Raw genomic sequence first — 26,713 nt, 5'->3', positions numbered from 1 at the left:
ATACAGCTAATTTAGAGTATTTTGTATGATTCAGACTTATCTTCCCAAAGCTTTTATTCTTGCAGATGGGAACCACAGAATGTGTCTGATTCCCTTACCTGTTTTTCTTCTATGCCTCGCAGGAGCTCGTGGTGTAACAGGACGCTGGTAGACGGCTGTGCTTACGCCTGCTACAACTTCCTCAATTGTTTCATCCAGAGGAGAGGGCATGAGGTGCCCTGGCATGTGCTGCATGGAGGATTAGAAGGTACATGATATAGGTATCTAAAGATCCGCAACAAGTTAGTTATAAAAGCATTTGGTGAAAAATGGATTTGAGATTCAAATGAGATGCACTCCTGTCACCAAGCTGCCAGAGTTAAGCAATTATGTCACTTATCTCACCTACTGACTGTCATATTAAAGAGAACATGACCTTGCTCTTCAGCCTCCCTCAGTATTACAAGTCATGGCTAGCCTAACTCTGATTCTTTAAATAAGAACAATTTCCAAGACTGACATTTCCTCAATGAAAAAGTTAACTTAAAAACCTTCCCAAATCCAGCTAACTGTTCTCTGGTTCATGACGCAGCAAAATGCAAGGAGCAAAAACTGAAAAGCCAACACAGTACAGGTTCCCTATTTTAAAATCCTTATTATTTAGGTCAGATTTACCTAATGCTGTGAAACATGTCCAGAGACAGCATTTCAAATGCACACCTCGGGGAACTCAATGAAATGGCAGGTGTGAGTTCCCCTCCAGAGCCTCACTTCACCAAGATAAGCAGGGGCTGCTCCTACAAAATTCAAATTCATCTTCCTCTCTGTACTCAAGAGTCAACCACATTTGAAGCATTTGGATTCTGAATCACCAGCCTCAGAATGTGAACTCAAAGCCTTCTTGCCGGACTTTCTGCTGGAAAGATGTTAAGAGCAGATTTCTCTCAACAGCCGTGTTAAGTTGGCCATGGCCACACCAACCATATTCCCAAAAGGTCACAGAATCATAAAATGGTTTAGCTTGGAAGGGACCTTTAACGGTACCTAGTCCAACACCCCTACCATAGGCAGGGACATCTTCCTATCCCCTCTCCTTTCTTCAAGGAACTACAATGCATCAAGAATTGATAGTTTCATTTGAGGGTAGCAGATGCAAAGACGCCACTGACGTTACAGATTATTCACTACATGTACATTCTACCAGAGCATATTCATCAGATCCTTGTACATCTACAAAATGTATATGTGGCACAAACACTAGAGGAAAATGGCTTTAGAGTATCTTGCAGCGGCAAAGAAGCTTCAAACCACAAAATGTTTGAAAATACAATACACCAACGGAAATACAAGTCAATTCATCTTACTATGGAAGTAATTTTGCCAGGTTTCTGTGCGTCACAAATACATGCTCCAAACTATATTACTGAGCTATTTTTATTGGAATGCCATTGTTTTAAGTATCGTGGGTTCCAATAAATCTTACGTAAGGTTCTCTGATTTGTAAGAGAATGGGATGGAGTAAGCAAAGCCCTGAACATTAGTCTAAACATATTTATTTTCTAGAAGAACCTAAAACAGTGCATTTAGTTAACCACCACTAGTTTAGGCACCTACAGAACAACAGATGAATTACAAAACAAACTGCCCCACCCCCCTGCCCCAAACACTAAAGCCTTCCAAGCATCTGAAATCAACATCTCTCTATGCTTTGAGGACAAGAGCTTATATATTTCTTCACCATTGTAATTAAACTTCAGTAAACTCAAGGTACAAGCTAGTGTGCATCTTAGATGCACTTTTATTCAGAGACAAAGGGAATAAGTAATAGTGGCTTTCTAGGTATAGTCTGTAATAATCTTTCTAGGTATAGTTTGTACTAACTATTTTCCTTCTGTCAAGTCATATCTTCCTCTTCCTTTCAAAAGTGGTAGAATTTCACACATTTTTATCAAATTCAATAGCAGCACTAATGAAGACCCAATTAACCTATTACTAGTCCTATGGAGGTTATTTACAGGTTCTGCTTTCACACTAAGTCACCATATGCTCCTGTGCAATTTAAGACTCTTTATAATTATGCAAGTAACAGGCAGAGTGCTCTGGCTAAAGCCAGAGGGCAAAGCAGGCAAGAGATTCCCAAGTTTGAAAGCTCTCAGTTTGAAGCATACCAGTTATTACCTAAAGGATCATAATTATCCCAGCCAGCAAAAACATCACTAAATATCTCAGCAGTCACCTTCAGTAAACAGTTCAACGAGTAAAGGATTTGAGGGACCCTGGGTATTCAGGATACTTTCTCGCACAGATTCTCTGGTACCTGTTAATGTGGTTAAACTCACAGTGCCACATCACTGAGAACAGTGGCATATGGGTTTTTTTCTCTTAAATAAGAGGCCGATTTTCACAAACATGGAAACCTTAAAAATACATTTTTCTCTTCAGTTCGGCTGAAGGTGGCCAACAGGTTCTACCGCTATGGGAAGCGGGGGTAGGACGACAAACAAGCAAATACACAAATGTCAAATAAACATGCCGTGTCCCTGCAAAAAAGCATGATGAAAAAACAGAAGCGGTGCATAAATGTGCATTAACAGCCACTGGGAATACAATTTTGCTCACAGCTCAGGTGATAAAGATGCAGATTAAGAGAGGAAGCTAACGCAGATTTCAAAATAGAGTGTCTTGGTCATGTGCTGCACTCAATTTGCACATGTTCTACATCTTAATTTAAAAGAACTCCACAACTGCTAACCATTGTGCTATGGACAGTCAATCTGAGCTACTTAAGGGGGGACTTACTGCAACTCTTCTACAAGGTTCTTCAAGAGTCTCATTAGCAAATACTCCTAAATACCTGAATTTGCTGTGCTGTTGTTATCCGGTTTCTGTTCACTGTTTCCCTAACTCGTTCGCTCTGCCGAGTTCTGGCTATAGCTCGGGTTCGGACTTGAGGGCGTGGCCTACTGGTGGTAGGAACATCATCATCCTCCACAAGGGCAGCAACCTCCTCTTCACTGACATGACCTGTATCTTGAAAGAAAACATGCCCACATCACTTTTCTTTTTATAGGTGAAAGCACTTCAAGAATTCTGGACAATAACAACAAAATCAGTATTAGATTTCTTAAACCAATCACCTTCAAAGGCAGACATTATCCTCTCAAAAGGAAATGAGCAGAAACCACTGCTTCAGACTGTTACACAGAAATATGATTTTCTAGATAACAGGAATTTCTGCTACCTTGGCAATCTGAGGTCAGGATACTAATAAATTCTTTCCAATGTAATACAATGCAGTCACACTGAAGTGCTGGGCTTGCCTCAGAAAGGTTAAAGAATGCTTGTAATAAGCAGCTCCACAGCTTGTAACTGTAGATGAAAACCTTAATAAACAAGATCCTCTTATCAGTCAAGAGTTCAAGTCAACTCTTTAGGTTCAAGAGAGAATGCCTATTAAAACAATTATTTAAAACAGATAAAACCAGGGGTTAAACATCTCTTCAAAACAACACATGCTTCACATCATATAAGTCAGGAGAAAAATATTTACTTTGACTGGATACCACAAAACCCTTACCTGCAGCCACACCGATTTCCATGGGGACACAGACTGGACAGAACCATTCATCTACAGGGACTTCACTCAGAGGTGGATTAAGGCATTCCATGTGATACCTTGGTAAAATAAGAGGGGAAAAAAAAATAAATAAAAAAAAAAAAAATCAAACTACGCGCTCCTTACAAAGGGAAGAGAGCCTTTTACCTCTATCCACACGCTACATTAAGGCATGTATTTTCTTAAGCTTGAAACTATGATCTATGCACCAGCTTCTACTAATCTCCAGAAAGACAATGCCACCTGGCACTGGCACTTACAAATATTTTATTTTGCATGACTAGACACAGGTCAAGTACAATGCCTAGTTACATCGAATAAATGCATTGCATCCCACATACACATGGCCTGATTAAGGCAACTGGTGGTAAGGATTTCTGCATGACTGCACAAGGTAGGTTGCAGAGCACTGGTCAGTCACTGACTCCACACAGCTGCTTGCAGGACTGGAGACTAACAACACTTGACTTCCAAACGCCACCCGACTGAGAACTGTGCTTGCCTGTGTCAAATCTCAAAAGGGAAAGAAGAGAGCATGATGCTGCCTTAGGGAGGCCTTTTCAATTGTTCTCTACCCAACAGGCTGAGCAGCTATCCTGAACAGTCTCACCAACCACTTACAGAGAAGCTACCCATGAAAGCCTTTCAGCATTACCCAACTTGGTTTCCATAATTCATTCAGCTTCATTTTCAGCAATTAAAACCCAGCCAAAGTGACATGTTGGTAGCACAGAATTTTTGAAGCAACTCATGTTCATGTTACACTTAAACAGATTTCCCAAGTAAATGAGATGCTTTCCATGAAAACTAAGTACTTAGATCAAGTTCCCTAGACAAGGAACACAGAGAAACCACAGCCTTCCAGTTTTCAGCTTCAAATTAGCAACATTTCTATGACCAATTCTGTTCTTCCTCTAAAAGGGGAAACCCTACTGTGATTTCTGATGTAGTACAGTGTTTAACTCTGAAATAAGTAAAGAAAAAAAAGACCGAAGCTCTCTGTTTCACCTTCCCATGCCAAAATTCACTGCCTGATAATACATCTCAGTGTCTGGCCACAGAGTAAGTAAAGGGAAGGAGCATCCATCTGATGCTCTAACCCCATTTTATAACAATACAAAAAAACCCCAGAGACTACAGCTGTTAGTCTATCTTTCGCCCATCACTCCAACTTCAGATTGTGTCTTACAAACCTGTTCCCAACCATGCTGTGATAAACTAAATTTGCAGCTAAACTGTCAAATCCACCAATATTATGTTTACACTAAAATATATTGTCAATACAAAGTAGAATATCACGTCCTTCTTGCATGAAAGATTACCACTCAGCAGATGGGACTTTATGCTCTTTCAGAAACTTAAGATGTTGAAAAACAATGTTTGCAACAAATCATTACTTTAAAATTAGAGTAGCAAAGTATTTTCCTTCACCAGGAAAGAAGAGTTCATTCTTCGACTGCTAGCTATCAGGAATGAGATAATTTCGTCAGAGCAGTATCCTGACAAGTAATACTGTTAGCTTCAGACCAAAGTCATAACAAAAGTACTTTTAGCAAGAACTTCACTACATACCGTTCAAATTATCTCTGGCAGTTCTGAAGTCACATTATGACCTGCCTGAGAAGCAAGGACTTTCAGCCCTAAAACTTTGGACACTGGAGAGCCTATTACAACAGCTATCTAGAGTCCCCTGGATAGGGAAAGAAATTCATCGCACAGGAAATCATCATAACAAAACTCAATGCCGTATCTTATAGAAGGAGATAAGGTGATACTTGTTTTACACACACACACAGACACACAAACAAACCAACCAACCAAACAAAAAAAAACCCAAAAAAAACCCCAAACCCTCAAACACTCGGGAGTAAATTGATTTTATTAACACTTATTTTCCCAAGTTCATTTAATTGCACTCTTGCACCCAACCACACATAAGCACAAAGACTCTGTGTGCCCAAGCAGTCTGGCCAGGATTATTTGCGTGTAATGCAGAGCGCAAGAGACACTGGCCATCAAGTCCTCAGCACACCTCTTGGGCTCTGTGACTGGCAGTGAAGAACTGATTTCAGACTTCTTTCTTGTACCTTTAAAGAATGAATGGACACTTTTGGGGATCTTCTGCCTCATTATTTTGTCTCAGTCCTCACAAACAATGAGAGAAATTAGAGCTATGAAATTAAGGAATTTTGGTCACGGATGTATCCCCATTCTTGACACCTATCTGTAGATCAGTGTTAGTATCTTCTTGCTATTTGATAACCTGAATGAAGTCACACATTAATGTGCCATGCCATTAATGCAATTAACAGTTTTTCTACTGTTTTTTCAAGTGTCTAGACATGCGCACTTTTGTATTCATACCAAACTTAGTGCTATTGTTACACAGTTCAGACAGTTATCTTGTCACATTCCAACAAGTCTTACCTGAAAATGGTTTAAATGGAAAAAGATTTGATTACTTAAACCATAACTTAAAGTAATAAAATAATAGCATTATACCACACATTTTAAACACTGTGTCTAGCTAAAAGAAATGGAAGTACAGGATGACTCCACTGACTTAAGAATTGTTGGCAAAGATAACTGAAAAATTTCATTCCTAGTGTCAGGTGACGCAGAAAATGTAGAGGAATAAAACTAGGATTTGAAGCAATCTATTCTACATTTTTCTAGAGTTAACGTCAGCCACAGAGAGACAGTAAAGACTAAGTTCTTTCTTCTGAAGTGCTAACTCTAGAAGTCACATATTTATAAAGAACTTATTTTAGAAAAAATATAATAAAAATCAAAAATACTGTATCAGACTTGGGGGAAAAAAATATCAGAGGAACTACTGAGAGACCACAAAGGAAAATCTGAAGCAATACCCTGAGTTCAGATAAGGCTTATGAAAGTTCAGGAAAACTGAAAGACATGACTTCAGATAAGACCTATGAAACACTGGTTTTGGTTAAGTATTTTAAACTTAGTTTTCTGATGACATGCTTAACAATATTTAGTGTCCCTGATTTTGTCTCTTCTCCAGAAGGTAAATCAGTGTATAGGGACACTACAGAACAAAGACAAAACTAGACTTAGCAGATGTCTAGTTAGCTTGCTAGAAGTAATTTTTGAAAGATCATTTTATATATTTATTGCAGGCAAGTATCCCTCTTTGTTCAATAGGTAACTTTTGACATCATAAAATTGACAATGCTGCAAGACTGATTAAACAGTAAAAGAGCTTTAAATTTTAGCAGAAGAATGTAGGCCCAAAGTTGTGTTCAACTATCTTGATGCCTCTACTTAAACACTTATTTTATTAATCTAAGAGGGGGAAAAAAATATGTTAGAGACAGAAATGAGCAAGAGTAAGGGAATAATTTAATAGCTCTGTCTATAAAGAAAAGACCTCAAAACAAGCACTGCTCCCACACAGTACTAATGCTCAGTCATTTGGGACAAGTCATGCACCCTCTCAAGGAGACATAAAGGGTATATACTTTTCACCCTTCTTGCACTCAGATGTTGCACGGATGAGCACAAACAACTTCATCCCCTGTTCAGTGAACTGCAGCACTGACATGTGCAGGACTTTCCACACAGATGCTGCTACGTGACTAGAAAAGGTTCTGTCACATGACGGGGATGTCTGCACTATATGGATACAAATGTGGCCACATGATGAACCTGAAAAGAGCTGTGAGAGGCAGCCTACAGACCAGATAGTGCCTGTGGACCAAACACAGGCCAGCCCCGCAGTGCCATCTGCAATGATTCAGGTGCTGCATTCATTTCAACCTTTCTTACCCTGCATCACAGCCATCACACAGCAGCAGGCGATCCTCACGGTCACTTCTGCCACACACCTCACAGAAGGTTGGATCATCCTCATCATCATCATCATCATAACTCTGAGTATTCGTGTTCTCAGCAGGAATCTAAATAAGAGGGATTCACATTTTATACAGAACATGGCACTTTCTAAAATCCATTGTCACATCAACAGCACCTGCAACGAAATCTAAGAGTGAATGAACCAAACTTGCTGTTAAATACCAGAGCCTTCATTTAGTTCTTTCAGAACATCAAGGACCAAATGCTTGACAATATCTACTGAACTTGTCTACTCTCAGACACCAACTACAGAGAACTACATTTTAAGAAAAAGTGAAACCAAAATTAAACCAAAAATAAGATCTAAAGCAGTCAGACAAAAAAGAAAACCCCGAAAACAAAAGAGAGAAAAATTAGCACTTTTTCCCACCTAAACATATGATTTAAATGATAATTTGCACTTCTTTTAAAATGCAAACACTTAAAAATAAACTATCAGTTTATGAAAACAGAGCATCAAACTCCATGATGTCCCCTGAAAACCAACATGTTCCTGATACTAATAAAAAGCAATGACAGCTCTTCAATATTCTTTTGTGAGAGACTACTGGCACACTCAACCTGTGCCTTCAAGAGCTCTACTATTGCCTTGTGTCTCTCTCCCCTTACAAACCCAACTGCTACACAGTGTAGCTGATTGCAAGACATAAGGAAGAGATAATGCATAACCTTGATTATTCCTATTCTTATTATAACAGCACGTGCAGTATACAGGGCAAGTTCCCCCATGTGGACAGGCTTTTAAATGCAGAACAGCTTAGAGTCAAACATCCACTATGCTAAAGAGGCAGTTATGAAATCCACCTTTTTGCCATCAGAAACAATGCCAGACTTAAATCCACACACAATACTACAGGAAACATGATTAAAGAGGAAGAAAAATTGTAACAGTTCCTTAAAAGGCCATCTCAAAATAGTTAAGAAATAATCCATCAAGATGCCAAATATCAGATAAACATGCTAGAAGTATAAACCTTCAAATGGGTATTTTAAATTTTAATTGGCCTTGTTGCTTGGTAGAGTAGAAAGCTTACCTTTTCTAAGATTTTACCACCAAAATGTGCCCGAATGATAATGTAGTTAAAACAGATTCGATCCACTGGACAGGAATTTGCATTCTAGGAAGAAAAAAAAGAAACCCACACCGTTCAGTTAATTAACACCTCTCTTGATTTCATTTTTAAATGGAAATATTAAATTATTACTGTAATAAGCATTAAATTCATGTAGTAATCATTTTAGCAGCTATTGGTCTTGATACTTTAAGTACTTAAATCTGATTTATGTGGCTTACAAACAACCCCTTGTATCAGAGAAAACATGCATTTTTAGAAAAGCGATTATATCAGTTATTTAATTATTATTCAATTGCCAAAGCAACAAAGTTCTTCCAAACATTGCCTTGAAACAGTGCTCATGTTTTATGGCATTTTCTTTCTTTTGGGCAAATATATTTAGTAAGAGTGATATTTTTTTCAATTTAACTGCTGATACTGTGGCATGTTTAAACAATCACTGTCACAACAGACCCCCATCCAACAGCCACAACACAGAACTCAACAAGACATAAACATAGATATACAGAGAAATATATACACAGAGAAAACCACTTGTTTATGACATTGCAGCTTTCAGAGAACAGAACAGATCAGAACGGGTACAAGAAAAACAGATCCACACTTCACAAACATGAGTCCTGCCAAATAGAGCAGTAACCCAGGTCTGTGTAAAAAAGCTTAAGCAAGCAAATATAAATATTACAGTTCTCATTACAGCATGATCAGAGGGGAGAGAGCAAAGCACACCAGAAGGCCACGTGACATCAGGGACAAAACAGCTCACCTTAGACCACTCCACAATGCAGTCCAAGCAGAAGAAATGGGAACAGTTCTCAGGAGTTCCAACAGGCTGATCCGTAAACGTGTTGAGGCAAATGGGGCAGGTTTCACCATCCTCATCAGAAGAAACGCCCACTCTCCTTACATGTGTCTCTAATTTCTGAGAATCAGCCAATCCCTTCACAGTGGCCTCAGTTTCTTCCTCCTCTTCTTCATCATCATCTTCAAAATCTTAAAAAGTCAGACAAACAGCTCTTGTGTGCTGCAGGGTTTCAGCAGCGAGGGCAAAGGGGGTGGGCAGGATGGGGTACCATGTTCACAGAAAATTCCAAGTAAACTTATTTTATGGGTCTACAAGGGCAAAGCACAACCTCCCCAATTTGAGGCAATATTTTTTGCCGTTTTCTTTTTTCTAAATCCCTTCACTCAAAAGCAATGGACTACTCTGACAGAAAATAAAGCCTGATAATGTGACTAATCTTGCAAGAGATTTAAAGGACAGACAGCAGAAAAACAAACAGATTATCAAAACAAGAAGAGAGTAGGATATGTCAGGCTACCACTGAAGTAAAAAAAAATAAAGTTATACAAGAGCTATTATGTATCCAGTTTTTTGCTTGTTTGGTTGGTTTGTTTTTGGTTGGTTGTTTTTTTTTTTCAATAGACACTCCAAAGAACAAGCAGCAGCAATATGCTCACTTGCAGAAGAACAGGTTAGAGATAGCAACAGTAAATCATTATTTTGATAATCAAGGCATTTGGGTGCCCAGCTGAAGACTGCATAAATAAGCTTGGTTTTGAGTAAAATTATTTTAAACACTCAACACACACTGCTGAAAGGTGTTTTTATTCTTGGTACAAAATACAGAAACGTCTTAGTCTTTCCCTAAAACCTGTGAAATACATTGACATTTTCAAGAAGCAGTGAAAAGTTACCTATGAAAACCTCCCACTTATTTGGTTTTTTTGTTTGTTTGATTTTTGGAGGGGTGGAGGGCAGCTTTATTTTTTTTAAGAATGAAAATGGAGTCCAGCAGAGAATACTCTAAATGACGGATCAATAAAGCTTTTTGGCACCTGGCATCAACCTTTTAGTCTGTGTTCAAATCAGTCTAACTAGTAACTTGGAAAACTGTGCTCTTGGCTTCCCAACAAGCTTTGAGATGTGACAAAAAACTACTTTTTTTTTCTATCCAAATAATAATTTGAGTGTAGCAGTTTCAGAAGTACATGCATCTACAGAGTACGCTTTCAGTAAAATGAAAAAATCCAAGTAACATCCACACTCCTTTTTCAAAGAAAAATCAATCAAGTCTTCTTCCCTCCTCCCTAGGCTTAACAGTAATAGTGATTTATTTCCAAAATTCCCCATCACAACATTCATTTTAGAGCCCCATGCCAAAGCAAACAAACATACATGTTTTTTTGAAGTGAAAAAACAGCATGAGCCATTGCTGTGATTTTGACTTCACTTCTACTGACTATAACTACATCACTTCGGCTAGCAGATGGTCTTCAAAAATACAAATGATTTATTAACCTAGAAACTGGGAAACATTCCTTGTTTGTTTATTACTGTAGGATTTGGGCACTGGCCTGACACAGCAGCATCTGTGGATTTACATTTCACGGTTAATTTCTGGAGGAAAGCTTTCATCCAACTATTAAAAAAAAAAAAGCCTGTTAATGCACATTAGCAGACCTACCTAGGTCTTCATCTTCACTTTCTCCATTGTCGTCCTCACCTCCCTCTTCCTCGGTGTCATCATCTTCGTCTTCACTTCCGGTATCATCTTCTGAACTACTGCTTTCTTAAAAAGAAAAGAGGAAAATATCTATTTGATGCAGATAGACAAGCAGAACAGTGAAGGACACACCAGTATTCCTACACAGGATGTTATATATGAAGTGAAAGCCCAAATTTCCTCAGTGGTATCAAAGCTGCCTGTTCTAAGAAATTCCAGGGAAGCATGCCAGCAGTCTGAGATGCAGAATTTATAAAGCAAACAAAAAAAAGAAAAAATCTCAGAGAAAAATAAATAAATGGTCACAATTATATCTTTACTTCTCTCTGGAGGTTATCCAATAGGTTCTCCCAACCTAGAAGTGTGCACACACAGAGAGGCTGCATTTACCTGTTTCACTGAGGAGCACGAAACTTGGTCTTCTGCCCTTGCTTAAAGCAGCATTCTTGTTGATCAGTTCATCCTGGCTGTCATCATCCATGGCAGGACATTTGGAATCTCCTCCCTGCAAGAAGGCAGACTTCAGTGAGATAGTGCACTACCTACACAAGCAGAGCAGGCATCAGCCTGGCAAAGAGCATCCAATGCATCTGTGGAGATGCAAATGGTAGAAGGGACATTGCGCTACAGCAAAGGATCGTCACACTGAGTAGTTTTCTCAGTTTCAAGTCAGAGGTGTCTACAGGTAAGCAGTTATCGTTACCTCAAGTTTCACAGCCCTGTTGAGCTAGATGAAACCAGCTGCTTGTGAAACTCTGTTTAGGTGAAAGATTCAGCTTTATCTTGGGCTCCTAGGTGACACAAAAATATATAGCCAGAACTCCCCACTGAAAATAGGAATAGAAAACCAAAACCATCCTGTGGACTAGCAATAAAATGCAAAAATGAAAGGCAACTGAAACCTTTTGACCAAGGCCTAACAGCATGACAGTATGTGTTTCAAATCAAAATACTCTATCTTGCTCACCTTAAAAGAAAAAAGAAGAAACATTACGTATTTTAAGTCTTTTGAAAAAAAGGCCTTTTCACAGCTCTGACACAAAATAGAGAAGTCTCAGACCTCACCACCATTATTCTACAGGAATGAGATGACTTGATTTGTTGCATATTAATTATGCAATCACATTAATTACTGTGAATTAGCACAGACTGGCAATAAAACTGACAGATACTGACAGATGTCTCCTGAGCCGAATTCAAGACAATCAAAACAGAGTTTATAATTTATAACACTACAAAGCATTAAGAAAGAGATCCCTGCAAACTTCTATGAGCAACTCATGGGAAAATATAATTAATTGACACTTAAAGCTAGATGGCATATCACAATTAAAAAAAAAAAAAAGGATTATTCTACAAGCATGCCAAAAAAGTTTCAATCTGGAGTTCTTATCCCACTCTCCCTGCTCCACATTATATAGCTTGCATATTAAAGAGAATTTTTGGAACAAACCAGGTTTTATTCAAGTGCTCTTGATGTGTACCTTTACTTGCATGGCCTGGTTTTGAGCCATATAGCACAGCTCTGCACTTAAGACCCTTAAAAATGCAGGTTTCGCTAAACTAGACTAGACTAGACTGCAAATGGAGTCTTCATTAAATACTCAGGGTAAGAAAAAAAAAGAAAAAGCTAAGAAGAAAAAAACAATTGAGCCCGAACACTATCAAGTTTTTGGTAAAGATTTCTCCTAACTTCAGTAAGAATCTTGCCTAGAGGTTTAAATCTTTAGCTAAATTTGTGGCTGTTAACAGTATTGTGTTTAAAAACATTTTATGTTGGCTGAAAACACAGAAACTCATCAAAAGCCAATCACTCCATGAGGTAACTGAAAAAAAAATAGGAAGAACGCTATTTTTCAAGTTTCAGCAGTGTGTGCGTATGAATTATTCAAACAAATTCAATTATATAATATCCTCACAAAAGCTAAGTTAACCACGCAAAACTTGTGGTGACGTTAGAGCCAGGATACATGAGGGCAGAGACTGGCTGCATCATGCCCAGAGCAGGGCAGCAGCAGGCCTATTATGTACATAGCAGGAATTTAAACAGTGTATTTAGATTTTACGCAGAACCTCTGCCTGTATCACTTCTCCACTGGCAGGCTGTGGGAACAGAGTGGGTTCCTGCCTGGCTGTCACTGCCACATCCAGCCAGAGACAGCATTCTGAGGCCAACCACAGCCGCTGTGGAGGTAAACCGGGCATGAGCCTCCACTTCGTTGCTACAATGACCTGTAGCTCCTGCTCCCTAGTTCTCCTTAAAGCAAAGCAATAAAAAGATCCTTTCCTGACTGTGCTTATTTTTAAAAGTGATTCCCAAAAACCACAGTTCTGAACAACTTATACTAAATCACTGCTGTGCAAACAGCATGCATGTCTTCACTGCTGTGGAATAAAACAACTACTCATGTTATTTTCACCCCGCTACCCCACAGAAGGATATCATTTAAGCACAGAGGCAAACAAATCACCACTTGTGACATGACAATCTAAACTGACATATTTATGCTGCAAATGCAGGCTTCTACTTTGCTCGGAGGCAAAACTCAGAGTTAAGGAAAATCTGGTATTGCAGCAAACAATCAAGTTTTCAAATCCTGTCAGTGAAAATAAAAGCCTCTTTTGAGGACAGTTGGGAAGAGTCAAGGAGAAAAAGCAAAATGAAGTGAATTTGAGATTTGAAGCACATCATAAATCTTACTTTAGGAAAAATCTTTTCCAAACTGGGCAGCTCCTCTTAAAAAACAAAACAAATAAAACAAAAAACAACAACAAAAAAAGGAAACCAAAGCTTTTTCTCTTATTTTTTAAGAACAAAGCATTTCCAAAGTTTTTTGTTTGTGTTTGTTTGTTTTGGTTGGTTGGGTTTTTTTTTTCCTTATGGAAGGCAAAACACAAACACATTTATTATAAACTTCAGAAAGCTCACCCACCTACCTATACAAAAGCCCAGCTTTTGTTCCAGCACTTACCACATTAGAATTTTTCTAAGTCCTACCGAGCTAGAACCAGCAGATATAAAATAGATAGGAAGCATTTTTATTACTATTAGGTAAACCAAGAAGGTTGTTTAGAAGGAGACTGTAGTCATTCCTCTGAGGCAAACCTTAACTACACACTTCCATAACATAAAAGCCCAGACGGCTGAAAAGCAACTGGTTATCCCTGTTCCAGAGGTACCAAGGACCTACCCTCACCACTGTAACCAACCCCTCTCCGCTTGCTCACTTGGAAAATCCCGTGATGTGCAGAACTCCCTTTGGCAGCGGAGGCTCTCCCATCTGCCGATCCTCTCTTCTGCATCCCACTTAAAGGACTCTATTCAGAGTAATTAAGGTGCTTCCCCACCAGGCAGCTCGCAAATGCAGATGCAGGGTAACCTGCCCGGAGATCCCCTGTCTTTCGGCTCAAAACCACTAACAAAAGGTGTCACCGCTTACAGCAAAGCCCATTTCAGTTCCCTGAGCAGGTGAATCATTTACACATTGGTAGTCTGCACACAGCACATCCAGTATTTGAATTACAGGTTGCACACTAGGTCTGCCAAAGGCAGACACCGTACTCCTTAATGTCTGTCCGTTCTCAAATTCTCATTTAAAAGAACCTCACAATATTTTACTAAAATACCAAACCACATAAGCAATGAGTGTGTGACAGGTGTTCAATCACTTTACATGTTCAAGCACATTTTCCCCAGCCCTAGGTTCCCTGTGCAAGGGCACAACCTCAGAAGGGCCAAGCTGGATTTGCACTGAGTGATGCGTGCCTACTGCAGCACAGCTGCTGCTGCAATATAAATTGTAAGCCTGGGCTTTGCTATTAAGACAGATTACATTTTTACAACGAGCTGCCTTAACTCATTTTAATTGTACAAATAGCAATTACAAATACTTTCTTCAAGCCATATTAGCAATAGGGTTTTCTGTTGGCTTTAAGAACAAAGATGATTATTTCCTCCAGAATAAGTGTTTATCAAACAAGCTCTTCAGTAAACACACAGTTTTTTTGAACCAAGATCTTTACGCATTACCACAACTCAGTATTTTAATGTATTTTGAGTATGTTCCAGCTAGAAGGGAAGTGCAGGTTTCTAACCAAAAGAGGAGACATGGTCTGCAAAACACACTCAAGCTCCACCTCATTCTGACATGAAGCTGACAGAGCCACCTAAAACAGGGAGTGACTCTGAGTCAAACACACCTTTCCACCACCGACCCCCTTCATCACCAACTTCTTACCATAGTTTCTAGTTTTCAGAAACAGAAGAGCTACTAGACAAGGCATTTATTTTAATCTGCTTGGGTAACATTCAGGGTAATGTTCCTCCTGCTCTATTCTGCCCTGGTGAGGCCACATCTGGAGTACTGCATCCAGTTCTGGGCTCCCCAGTTTAAGAAGGATAAGGAATTACTGGAGGGAGTCCAGCAGCAGGCTACAAAGACTATTAGGGGCCTGGAGCATCTGAATATGGTGTGACTAGTATCTGCCACCACCACATTCCAAAGGTAAAAGAGGAACTAGTCAGAAAAGTGTTCAAATTTACAAGAAGCTCCTACAGTCTAAAGTCACATGATGCAAATCTAGTGTGCGCAGGAAGCTTTATGAAAGCCCTCAAATCTGAATTTAGATCCAACTTTCCCCTGTTTAAATTATGAAAATATTAATTCTTACATACCACTATCAGAACTCTCCATGTAATTATTTAAATAATGGAAGTGCCTAAGAACTTAACAAATAAGGCACAGAAAATTAATCCTAGGGTAGGTAAGGGGGTACTTACCATTCCCCCATCCTGGTCCTGCCCTAAATTTAGCCACCCTAAATTCCAGGCCCAAAACTGTCCACCAAAGCCATCCCAGAAGCTGACACTGCACCCATCAGGGAGTTTGTAACACAAACAAAGCAACACATGGATTTTGCAAAGGCACTCTTGAAGTGTGGCATCTTACCCAGAGGAGCAGCTGAGCGTTTTGTACCTCTGTATTCAAAACAGCAGCCAAGCTTTATTCAGCTCCCAGCCTGCAATTCCCTGAAACCACTGGCTCCATCTCCAGCTGTGAATCAAACACTCTCTAACGCCGCACATCCTCCTCTTTCCTAACAGGGTTATTTTCTTAGAAAGAGTCACCCTTACTAGTGAGTTCCTGTTCAGCATCAGTCTTTAACACCCTTCCCATCTTTAAAGTACAATTTTCCCTGCTGTTTATGGGCACAGCTGGAAGAAAAAAAAAAAAAAACACAACCAACCAAACACCCAACAAAACAAAAAACTCAACAACAAACACAACAAAAAACCCCAAAGCCACAACGAAACCCAACCGAAACCAAACAAAAACTACCACCACAACACAAAAAAAAACCCTGCCACAAAACCAAACACCCCCCCTACTTAAACGACCGTTTTTTCTGGGCATAACAAAGGAAACAAGATCTACTGACCTAAAGGAAATAACACAGCTAACGCCTCTGCAACGCATCAGCAACGCATCCATGCAACCACCAGCAGGGGACTCGATGGTCTTTGTGGGTCCCTTCCAGTTCAGGACGTTCTATTCTGTTGTGAAGACGCACACCCACCCCATTGTTACACACCTTAAAAAGCCGTCAGGAAGGCACAAGGCCCTCAACGAAGTTTTCAAGCCCAAACACGCTTTTGCAATAGGCTAATGGGTGTTTAAAAACGCACGGAAACCTCGTTTCTACTTGTTAGCCCTTGGCCACCAAGACCCCAATATTGAAGAAAGCCGAAATAGCTTTTAACTTCTAACGCGCTCACCCGTGCACGGCAAACAACAGGAGGAGGGGTGGACGACGAAGCAAATGAAGCTGCCTTCGCCGCCGCGCCGGATCGCTCCCCAGGCCGGCGCCGTTAACGGCGCGCGCAGAGACGCCTCCGCGCGCTTGGCAACGGCGCCTCCGCGCGCTCGGCAACGGTACCGCCGCGAGGCCGCTGCCCCGGGAAACGCGGCTCTGGACGGCCCAGAACACTCCCCGGGCAGGGGCAGCCCCCCCCCGCAGCGGCGCCGCTCCGCCGCGCATCCCGACAGCCGCCAGGCAGCTGCCGCCGGCGATTACTCAGAAAATAAATGAATAAATACGTTTATAGCAACACAACCGTATAAAAAATCCCGAGCGCGGCGGGGCAGTTTCGCTCCGGAGCTGACAGCCCGCCGCGGCGGGGAACGGCCGCTCCGCGCAACTCGGGCCCTCGGCCCGCTGCCGCCGCCCGGCCTGGCCTGGCCCGGCCCGCCGCCGCCCCCCTCCACCAAGCAGGGCCCGGTAGCCGCCCCATCCCTGGGCACTCACGTGAGGAGAAGGGCAGAGCGCTCACATAACCGGGCCCCGTAGCAGGTTGCCTAGACAGAAACCCCCTTGCCCCGGCAGTGCTGCCGGCACACTTCCGGGTCACGAAAGCGCCGGTGGCAGCAGGACTGAACCACTACGCGAGCGCTCGGGAAGGGGAGAGGCAACAGGATAAACCATTCGCGGGAGGGGGGAGAGCGGCCTAAAGAGTGAACCATTGGAGGAGGGGTGCACCGGGTTGTACCACTGCGAAGCCGCGAAAGGGCGGGGCCGCACCGCCCCGAGGGGAGGGAGCTCAGAGCTAGCGGGCAGCGCCGCGCAGCGCGGCTGCGGGGACGGGTGTGTCTGTCTCCCACCGGCGCCTCCTCGTTGCCCCTCAGAAGCAGGCCTGAGAGGGGCCCTGACATCCCAAGAGGGCTCGCTGTCCCTTCGGCCGGTGGCCCCGGGCTTTGGGGTGGGGGGAGGGGGCGCAAAGGCCACCGAGCCGGGTAGGTGTCGAGGCCGCGAGGACAGCGGGGGGCTGGGCCCGCGTAGCTGCCTGCGCCCCGCCCGGCCCCGTGTGTCCGGAGATGGGCCACTGCTCACGGAGCTCAGCCCGTCAGCCCGCGCGGGCGGTGGCGGTGCCCCGCGGTGGCACCTCAGGCTGAAGGCTGGGCTGCCGTCGTACCAGGGAAAGCCGCAGGGAAGGTCGGCGGACGGCGCCTTCCCAGCTGCTGGCGGCGGCAGCGCGGCAGGGCGGGCGCAGCCGGGCGCGTGCTGCTCTCCGGGAGGGAAATCGTGCGGTCTGTGAGGACACGGATCACTTGTAAACATCTCTTCAAAGCGGCACAGATCGCGGGTGATTTTTTTTCCCCCTCTAACTACGCGTAGCTGATCCCAACGCAATGTTCCCGTTCCTCATGATGACCGCACGCACGTAGCGGAGGAAGGGGTATTTTTCCCCTGGCAGCGTTTCCTCGGCTGTGGTTCTCTGCCCAGGCTCGGCTGTCCGCCGGCAAGGGGAGCACAGGCGGACGTGACGTAACGCCTGTGTCCTCGCAGACACTCAGGTCATTGTCAGAAATCGGAGTCGGGGGGGGAAAATAAGGTCCTTTTCCTGCAAACAGGGGACCAAAACCTGCGCCAGCCATGCTGCTGGCTGCCCGCTCGGGGCTGTGGGAGAGGGGTGAAGCGGGACGGCTGGGGTGAGAACCCTGGTGAAGCCGCAGCCAGGAAACACAAAGTGCCTCGTGTTTGAAAAGACAAGATCTGCGCTGTTAAGAGACGACTTTCTAATGGCACGTTAGTTGATACGGCATTTGGCGGCCCCCGGGGGTAGCAAGGGGCCTCCCGCACGACGGCACCGGCGTTGCGCTAGGGCGTGCCAGGAGGGCAGCCCGGGCGGAGGGAGGGCAGCCCGGGCGGAGGGAGGGCAGCCCGGGCGGAGGGAGGGCAGCCCGGGCGGAGGGAGGGCAGCCCGGGCGGAGGGAGGGCAGCCCGGGCGGAGGGAGGGCAGCCCGGGCGGAGGGGCAGCCCGCGGCACTCTTCCGTCAGCAGACGCGGTTTTCTCTCACCGCGCACGTCGGGGCTCTGGCAGCGCCGCACCGCCGCGGCGACTGAACGGCTGTTGGGAACAAAGAGAAGAGCTTCAGGGCCGGGATGAGCGGAGGCTCTGCCCGGAGCAGCCCCGGCCGTGTCAGCAGGAAGTTTCATCCCGGAGATTAAGGGCTGAGCCAGGAGCTCGTTCGGAGCTGGAGCAGGGGCTGAGGGCCAAGAGCACGCACCGGGATTGCTTGGAAAGCTCCCTGTCCCGGCGCCTCGCCAGGGTGATGCCAGGCCATCCTCTGAGCCTGGGGGTTCCTGCTGTTTGTTTAAAGACATGCACGATGGTACCTCCAGAGCAAGCACCCATTGCACCCTTCACTTGGGCTGCGGGAGAGCGCTTTGCTGTCCGCCTGCCCACCCGTTGGTCAGCTGGCACCTCTCCAGCCCCGTTCTGTGCCGGATGGTTTAATACATCGCCCAGGGAGGTCCAACCAACATGCGCAGCCTGACTATGCAGGCAGCCAGCTGTACAAGCAGTGCATCAAAACACGCTCTTTCCCTGTGCGCTTACAGTCAGAGAAGAATGATTTTATTTATTTATATTTTTAATATGAAACCTGAAATGTAAGGCACCACCTGGAAGACAAGACGAGGGACTTGGCAGAGCAAAGCAGCAGACGACAAGCATGCCCCATGGAGCAGCCCAGCAGAAGCAGCAGCGTGGGCAGGGAGGTGTTGGGGCAGTACCCAGCCATGTTACTCCACACAAAACACCTATTTTTAGACAAAGCAAGTATTTTCCATGGCCGTGTCTTGCTTTTTGTGTTGGCTCACTCCGGCGTGCTCCATGGCAGATTTCGCTCCAATCTGAGTGCAAGCCCTGTGCTGGGGACATAAAAGACGTGATTTTTTTCCCTACAGCTGCTGAGTGAAAACAAAAAAACCCCCCACATGGCGTGCACGCAAAACAGCAACAGAAGCTGTCATTGTGCGGGCTGTCACGCAGAAGAGGGGTGACCCCTGCCCTCCCTCCCCTGCCCCAGCAACGGGAGAGCAGAGACACGGGGGACTGGTAAGCGCTCCAGCAGAACACACAGGGAAATCCTTTCGGTGGGGAATTGCCACCAGCTATCAGCAGAACACATAGGAAAATCCTTTTGGTGGGAAATTGCCACCAGCTATCAGGGAACCCACGGTGGGTTTTGCTTCTAAATCTTGCACCATACCTTGCAGGAGGAGCACCAGATTGCAAAATACCTGTTAGAGCCACAACAGCTGGTGCTCAGGAAGTTTTCACAAGAGATGATCAGAGCTCATATCTTTTGCTAGACAGTGTGCAATATCAGTTCAGCAGAGATGTGGTGTCTGGCTACTGTTTGGTCAGTGGCCACGTTTCCACCCAAAGTGTTTTTTTCCTGAACATCAGTAGTATGGATGAAGCAGGGGTCCCACCAAACGTGCTCACTTCCTCAGATGGGAGCCAGCCTGCCGGCTCCATGTCTGACTCTGTGCCTCCAAACAGGGCTCTTCACTTCTGCTGGACAGTGCTATGCCCTTCCATAAAGCATTACCTTTAGTGCTTAGCAGATCCTCCAGGTGCCCTAAAATTTTCAGCATTTTGACCTTGCTTGGCTGCTGGCTTGCAGGTTGATGGGCAAGAGCAAGCTCTCCCAATATGAAGATCTGCACTGTTAACTGAGAACACACAGGCGGCCTTCAGCTGCCCATCCTTTTTTTGGGGAAGTTGCTGGAAAAAGACTCCCGGGGTGTCTGGGCTCTTGCCACTTGAAGCCACCCCGGCACAGAGTGGGACCTTCCAGGCTGCGGTACGCCTGTAGCACTCTTTGATCCACCCCTCCACACACACAACCCGGTGGGGAGCAATGAGGAAAAAAAATACTAAAAAACCTAATATAGCAACGTAAAATTTAATACCATAAAGTGCAAAGCAGCAGCTGAGGCCGGAGGCCAGCCGGCGACTCCCCGCCCCTCCCAACCGCGGTAGTGGCCCCGCGTGCGGCCAACCACCCCCCCTCCCCGCGCACCGCCTACGTGCGCCCCGACACTGCCCTGATGGCACGGCCCTGGCGGACCGTACCATGGGCCGGGCTGCGGTGGGGGCGGGAAGGGGACGAAGGGGATTGGGGGAGAGAAGAGAGTGGGCAAGGGGGCTCCAGAGGGAAAGGGGTTCTCCGCCGGCTGCGGCGGCATATGGGGGTACCGCTAGCGGCCACCGGCGTGAGGCGTAGCGGCGAGGGCGGGGAGGGGTTCGGCGAGGGCGGGGTGAATGGGAGGCGGGCGGCGTTTCAACAGGTACAAATGGTTCCTCCCCGCAGCAGCGACGTGCAGAAGTGAACGCGCCGCGCCCGCCGCTGTCACTGCCGAGGGGGCGGGGGGGGCCGCATGGCCCGCCCTGCCCCGCCCCACCGCCGCGGCCCGCGGGCGGTGATGGAGCCGCCATTGGCCACTGCGGTGCGGGGGCGGGGCCGACGGGAGGGCGGGCGGGGTCGCCATTGGCGGACCCGGCTGAGTGGGCGGGGCGGGGAGGGGTCGCGGCGCGCGGCGTGGGCCGGGCCGGGGCAGTGCGAGAAGTTGGCAGCGGCGGCGGCGGGGGGAGCGTGGAGCAGTGGGAGCGCAGGTGAGCAGCGTCCGTGACGGGGAGAGAACCTCCCTCGCCCCCGCCCCGGCAACGGAGGGGGTGCCGCCGTCCCCGGGGCGGCACGAGGGAGCATATCCCGCGGGTGGGTGCGTGGAATTGCAGCCCTCCGTGCCGAGGCGCGCCTCGGAGCCCGGGCACGGCGCGACCCCCCGCCCCATCACTCACGCTGCCCGGTGTCTCCTGTGCTGCAGGTGGGCCCCGCCGCCCCCCGTCACCCTCCAGGAGCAGGTGAGCCACTGACTAACGCACATTGTGCTCTCGGCGACTCCACTGTGCGTGTGACAGCGGCTAACCTGCTCCTCGGACATCGCTGTGCGGCCGTCTCGCCTCCGCGGAGCCATGCCTCGACGCTACGGCGCCCCGCTACCCAGGTGAGGGGCTCCGGCATGCAAAGGACTCACCCCCCATCCAACGCCACTGTCCTGCCTCCAGCGGCTTTCCATCCTTGGCCTGACGGACCCCCGACGTGCAGTCGGTAGCGCCGTGCTGCACGGTGGAATGTGAAAAGATAGAACGCTTCTTGTGGTGGGTCTCGGTGTGTCTGGCAGCAATGGAGGTGAGCGAGTGGGCTGTGGTGGCTCGCGGACGTGAAGAGTTGGTGGTAAAGTTGCGTAGGAGGGATGGCTTGCCCCCCCTCTCTCCTTCTCTGCTCTTCCTCAAAGTGCGTAAGTGCTAGTGGACTCTGTAGCAAGTTAAAGAGGCTCTTCATGCTGGCTGCTGATGTCTTGATACCCAGTCAGTAACTAACTGAACTGCTATTGCCAAGGGTGTGTTAACAGAAGAAGCCATGCCTGGTATTGCCCTGGATGAGTCACCTTTAAAGAGAGACTCCCTAGTCTGCTAAATGAAAAGCAAAAATGAGCCTCACTTTCCTTTTTGTTGCTGTTCTGTTTCCCATCCCATCCCTCATCTTTGCTTGCTGCTTTCCACTTCTTGTGCCAGGGCTCTTTTGGACCCTCAGTCCTGGCCAGGTGCTGGCAGAGCTGCCTTATGCGATCGTGCTGTGCTGTCACTGGGGACTCTGACTTCATGGTACCGAGGAACAGGAAGGCAAGCTGGGCAGGGATTCCTCCAGCTGCCCAGGGTGGCTCTCACTAGAAACGGAGGAAGTGACGAAGCAGATTGCTTCTCTTACAAAGTGTTTTCTTGTGATTTTTGGGCTGGTGAAGAAGCTGGGTAGTTGAAAAGTGTCTTGTTTTGAACTGTAGCACAACTTTATCAGCAGCTTAAGCTCATAATAATGAGATAGGATTCTCTGCAGCTTGCCGAGGTTCCCTGAAAGGGCTTAGGTAGTCTCCCTCTTGCTTGTGCTGCTCACATATAGCCCTGGACTGTTGTAAAGGCTTGATCTGAAGGAATCAGCAGTGCTTTGGTCAGTAAGTAGTTGATTACATGTGAGGCAGAGAAAAGTCCTCTGCACAGAGAAATTTTACCTGTCCCCATCTTTCCTGGCTGTGGTCTTTTGTCATTTCTCCCTCTGGATCCCAGAGGAGCTCTCCCACAAGAAAAATCAGCGCCCTCTGTGCCTCACACAGACTGCTTGAGTCCAGGGTGCTCAAACATGCTGGAAAGAAAGGAAAAATGCCTGAATTTACTGACGCTTCTATCACACTTGTTCAGAAGCCAAATGGGTCTTTTTTCAATGGGGGGAGAACAAGTTCACAGCTTTCCCCTCCCTAGCTACACCAACAGCATCTTCTATTGCTGGTCCAGAGCAGGCAGGAGCATAATGTAGCCATGTGGAGAGCAGGGAACCTGGTGCAGAACACACCTGTGTATGAGTGTGTCTGCAAGCTAAAACTGAAGCTCTGCAGTCCCCTTACCACCCTGTTTCATAGGTTACTGCACAGGTAACAAACATGTATCTGAAAATGAAGGCACTTTGTTTCTCTTTGAAGAAATTGCCCTGTGCTTGGGACTGTGCTGCCTGATGACTAACCCGTGGAGATGCCACTGGCAGAAGCAGCTCTGTGGGTCACCTGGCAAGACTTGTCCCAGTTCTGGTGAGCAGCACTGTGGTATGAACACTTCCAGCTTCCCACTACCTAAGGAATCATCCTGTTCAGTAAGCAAAGGCAAGGGGTTGAAGTGAAGTTTGTTTGGTTTTGCCTCTTTTTTTTTTTTTTTTTGTGTCTCCAGTAAGTGGGGGGAGAGGGCAGGGAACATACGGCTCAATTCCTGTTTTTAACATTCTTGTGGCATGATTCAAAATTAACCTGCTGTGCTGTCACCTGAAGTCTTCAATAAATAGTGCAAAACCAGTGTTTGGGTGCTTATTAGTGTAATCCAGGGCACCAGACCTGCTGAAGAGGAAGACTGTGCCTTCTCAGTGATGTATCTGACATACGTTGCATGCCCCATTCCTCCCATCTCTTGCCTCTGTAGCCAGTGAAGGTGGCTTGCAAAGGAGAGCAGAGGGGCACAACCTGCTTATCCCTCAAGCAGAAACTCCAGCATCAGTGCCTTCACCCCTGCCCTAGCCCAAGAGCCATGGAGTGCTCCCAAGTTAGGAGAAAATGCACCAGGGCTAATATGGCCCTTAATTTCATGTTCTTCAGTAGCTAATAAACAGATTTGTAAGGTGATAGTTAACCGGGTAACAAGAGGAGCTAGAGTGCTAAAAGCTCTTGTTCAGAACTGGTGCCGTAACATTTTTGGGGAGAGGCAGGGGTGGGCCTTACAGGAGGGGAAGATGCTGAATGTCAAACCTGTTAAGCTGAATGGACTTTCTGTGCTCCTCAAAGATTTTGTTCTCTTGTTTCAGCGCTTCGCAGAGGGAAGTAAACAGGCCTAATGCTTCAAGCATCATACTAGGAAGTGCCTATCGTGTTCTGTCTATAATGTGTACCAGTGGCAGGTCCTATGTGGTGAACCTTGCTGAAGGAGCAGGCTGGCCTGTGAGAAATAGGAGTACATAAATTGTTTAAGAAGAAGGCAGTTGGTTAAATGCAAGTGGGGACTTACATAATACATCCTAAAAAAAAAAAAAAATATTCTGCTGGCAGGAGGTTCCGTTGGGAGAGAAACTTGCTCATCCATAAACAAGAAAATTTCCCGGCCTCCTCTAGTGCTTCATGATTTTTTTTTTTCCAGGGTAAGGTAGAATGCATGCAGTCTTTACCCTGAGACAGAGGAAGGGAAATCATCATAGGGAAAGCAGACAACACTCCCGCACAGACACGCATGCCAGTTCAAATAGTTTATGTTCTCCATCTGCAGTCAACTACCCTTGCAGGAGCTGTGCACCCAGGAGCAAGCAGCAGAGCATCTGTACACCACTTGGAGAGCACAACCAACAGGCATTTTCTCCTCCAGTCATTCACACGTTTCCTTATGTAACTGGTGCTGAAGCTGCTTGCCAAGTCCAGGGGCTGGTAGACAGCACAAATGCTTCTAGCACTCTAGGTAAAGTTTAGGGGGGGGTAAAAACCAAACCCAAACACTGAAGAACTTGTACAAATCCATGACTGCAAACTGGGAATGTTTCAAGTGTATGCAGCTGTGCTGCCCTTGAGAACCCATACTAGCCTGGGGAAGCAGTGGTGCTCTGACCACCATCTGCAAAGGATGCTTGGCCTAACAAGCTGACGCAGTCCAGGGTAGAGAAGCTGGGAGCTATTTTTCTTATGAAATATTAAAAAAACAAGGGTAGTACAGAGAGAAGAAGAGCCCCTGGGAGGCTGGAGGTGGCTGGATTACTCCCCTGAATAGTGTCTTGTGCTGACAGAGCCTGCAGGTAGCTTGCAGATTTCTGGATGCTGGGACTATTCATGAGTGAAAAACAGACCAGGTATATATCCTCTGCTTTGTGTTTTTTGGGTGGCACTGGAGCTGGCAGTGAGAAGCATCCAAGGAGGGAGAAGCCCTGAAGCCCATTCCCACTCACTGCAGGGAAAGAAGCTGTACCCATAGTGTCCAAGGGACACAGGAACACAACTCTCTGCTCACCCAGGCACAGCATCCTTGAGCCACCTGGTACACTTGGATCCCTGCTTTGCCTGTGAGGCAGTTGTTCCCTCTCCAGTATGTGCCATACACTGGGCTTTTGGTTTGTTTTTTAAGGGAAAAAAACCAATCATTTATTTGCTTTGTTTTAATCTCGTAACAATGAGTAATTCCTTCCTATTGCTCTGTAGTGGCCTAGAAAAGGACAGCATCATCTCCACTGTAGCAAGAAGGCTTCTCCCAGGGCATAAAATTTTAATTAGGAACAATCATGCAGCCTTGAAATGGGAATTGCGAGCAGCAAAAAAGTCAAACCATCAATAAAATATTCAATGGCAGAAATGTATTATTGACACAGCCTTTAGAGTGGATAAAAGTGGAAAGGCATGGGAGCCAGAGCGGGTATCGAGCCTTGCTCAGTTAACTAACATGCAGGGACTTGCATGCTTGCCATGCCATTGCATGTCCCTTGTGCTGGGAGGAATATAGGTCACCCACAGGTGGGGAATTTCCTAAGGTAATAAATGAGTTTGGTTAATGCCTCTCCACAGACCATGATGTCCACCACAGCAGGATGAGAGGTGTTCATCAAACTGATTTTTTACCTTAGGAAACACCACTGCCTTTGCAGCAGCTAGGTGATGGTTTACAGGACATTAAAAAAAAAAAAATCTGCAAAGTGACACTGAAAAAAGTTAGCCCCTGGCTACGGTGCTCTCCCTAACTCCACACCTGATTCTCAGAGCACAGTGGGGGACAGAGCTGAGTTACACTGTCCCCCACCCCACGCAACAGTTCCAAATCCTGCATCCCAGTCAGGTGGCACCAGCTCCAGGATCTAATCTGCTGTGATATACATTTTTAAAAACCTTATTTCCATGCTCCCCTCACCCCCAAGAAAGACTGGTGCTGGTTTAGCCCATCAGATAAGGGCTAAACAGAAATAATGTGCAAAAACAATAATCAAGTAATACATAAGCGCAAGGCAAAAACCCCATGCCAAAATCAGAGATTCAAATTAACTTTCTGCCCCATTTTTCCCTGTGGGAAGTGCTATAAGTGATGACCCTTTCCACTTTATTCCCATTTATTTTGCAGAAAGCAAAATGTATCCCCAAAAATGAAAGATCCAGTTTTTAACCTCCAGGGGTAAGTTTTCAGGACACGCTGAGGACTTCATGTAACATCCCAAAAATCTGGCCCTGTCCAAGGCAAGCAGGTTTTC

General features: G+C 45.7%; 1 protein-coding gene and 1 long non-coding RNA gene across 15 annotated transcripts in view; both read right to left on the bottom strand.

Moving 5' to 3' along the window:
* PHRF1 (PHD and ring finger domains 1) overlaps nt 1-17,506 on the bottom strand; it is a 30,257-nt gene extending 12,751 nt beyond the window's left edge. For 6 of the 14 annotated variants that reach the window (XM_065065042.1, XM_065065052.1, XM_065065050.1 and 3 more), the window contains exons 1-9: nt 17,364-17,506; nt 11,448-11,562; nt 11,019-11,123; nt 9,317-9,543; nt 8,509-8,592; nt 7,388-7,518; nt 3,557-3,654; nt 2,834-3,009; nt 99-228 (exon numbers count right to left, since the gene is read on the bottom strand). In XM_065065042.1, coding sequence (XP_064921114.1) covers nt 99-228; nt 2,834-3,009; nt 3,557-3,654; nt 7,388-7,518; nt 8,509-8,592; nt 9,317-9,543; nt 11,019-11,123; nt 11,448-11,538 — 1,042 coding nt within the window. In that variant the 5' untranslated portion in view covers nt 11,539-11,562; nt 17,364-17,506. Of the gene's footprint in view, nt 1-98; nt 229-2,833; nt 3,010-3,556; nt 3,655-7,387; nt 7,519-8,508; nt 8,593-9,316; nt 9,544-11,018; nt 11,124-11,447; nt 11,563-16,496; nt 16,612-16,833; nt 16,959-17,363 lie in introns of those variants that run through there. The other 8 variants (XM_065065048.1, XM_065065049.1, XM_065065051.1 and 5 more) reach the window with 5 other exon arrangements.
* A 5,209-nt stretch (nt 17,507-22,715) lies between these two features.
* LOC135579605 (uncharacterized) lies at nt 22,716-24,408 on the bottom strand. Its single transcript, XR_010473059.1, has 3 exons — nt 24,252-24,408; nt 22,977-23,107; nt 22,716-22,892 (listed from the first exon to the last, which is right to left on the bottom strand). It is a non-coding gene; the product is annotated as an uncharacterized LOC135579605 (long non-coding RNA).
* Between the last annotated feature and the right edge of the window lie 2,305 nt (nt 24,409-26,713).

The sequence above is a fragment of the Columba livia genome, chromosome 5 (assembly GCF_036013475.1).
Source record: "Columba livia isolate bColLiv1 breed racing homer chromosome 5, bColLiv1.pat.W.v2, whole genome shotgun sequence".
NCBI classification, from domain to species: domain Eukaryota; kingdom Metazoa; phylum Chordata; class Aves; order Columbiformes; family Columbidae; genus Columba; species Columba livia.
The sequence above is the reverse complement of the archived record's forward strand: the minus strand, read 5'-3'. Positions and strand labels throughout refer to the sequence as shown.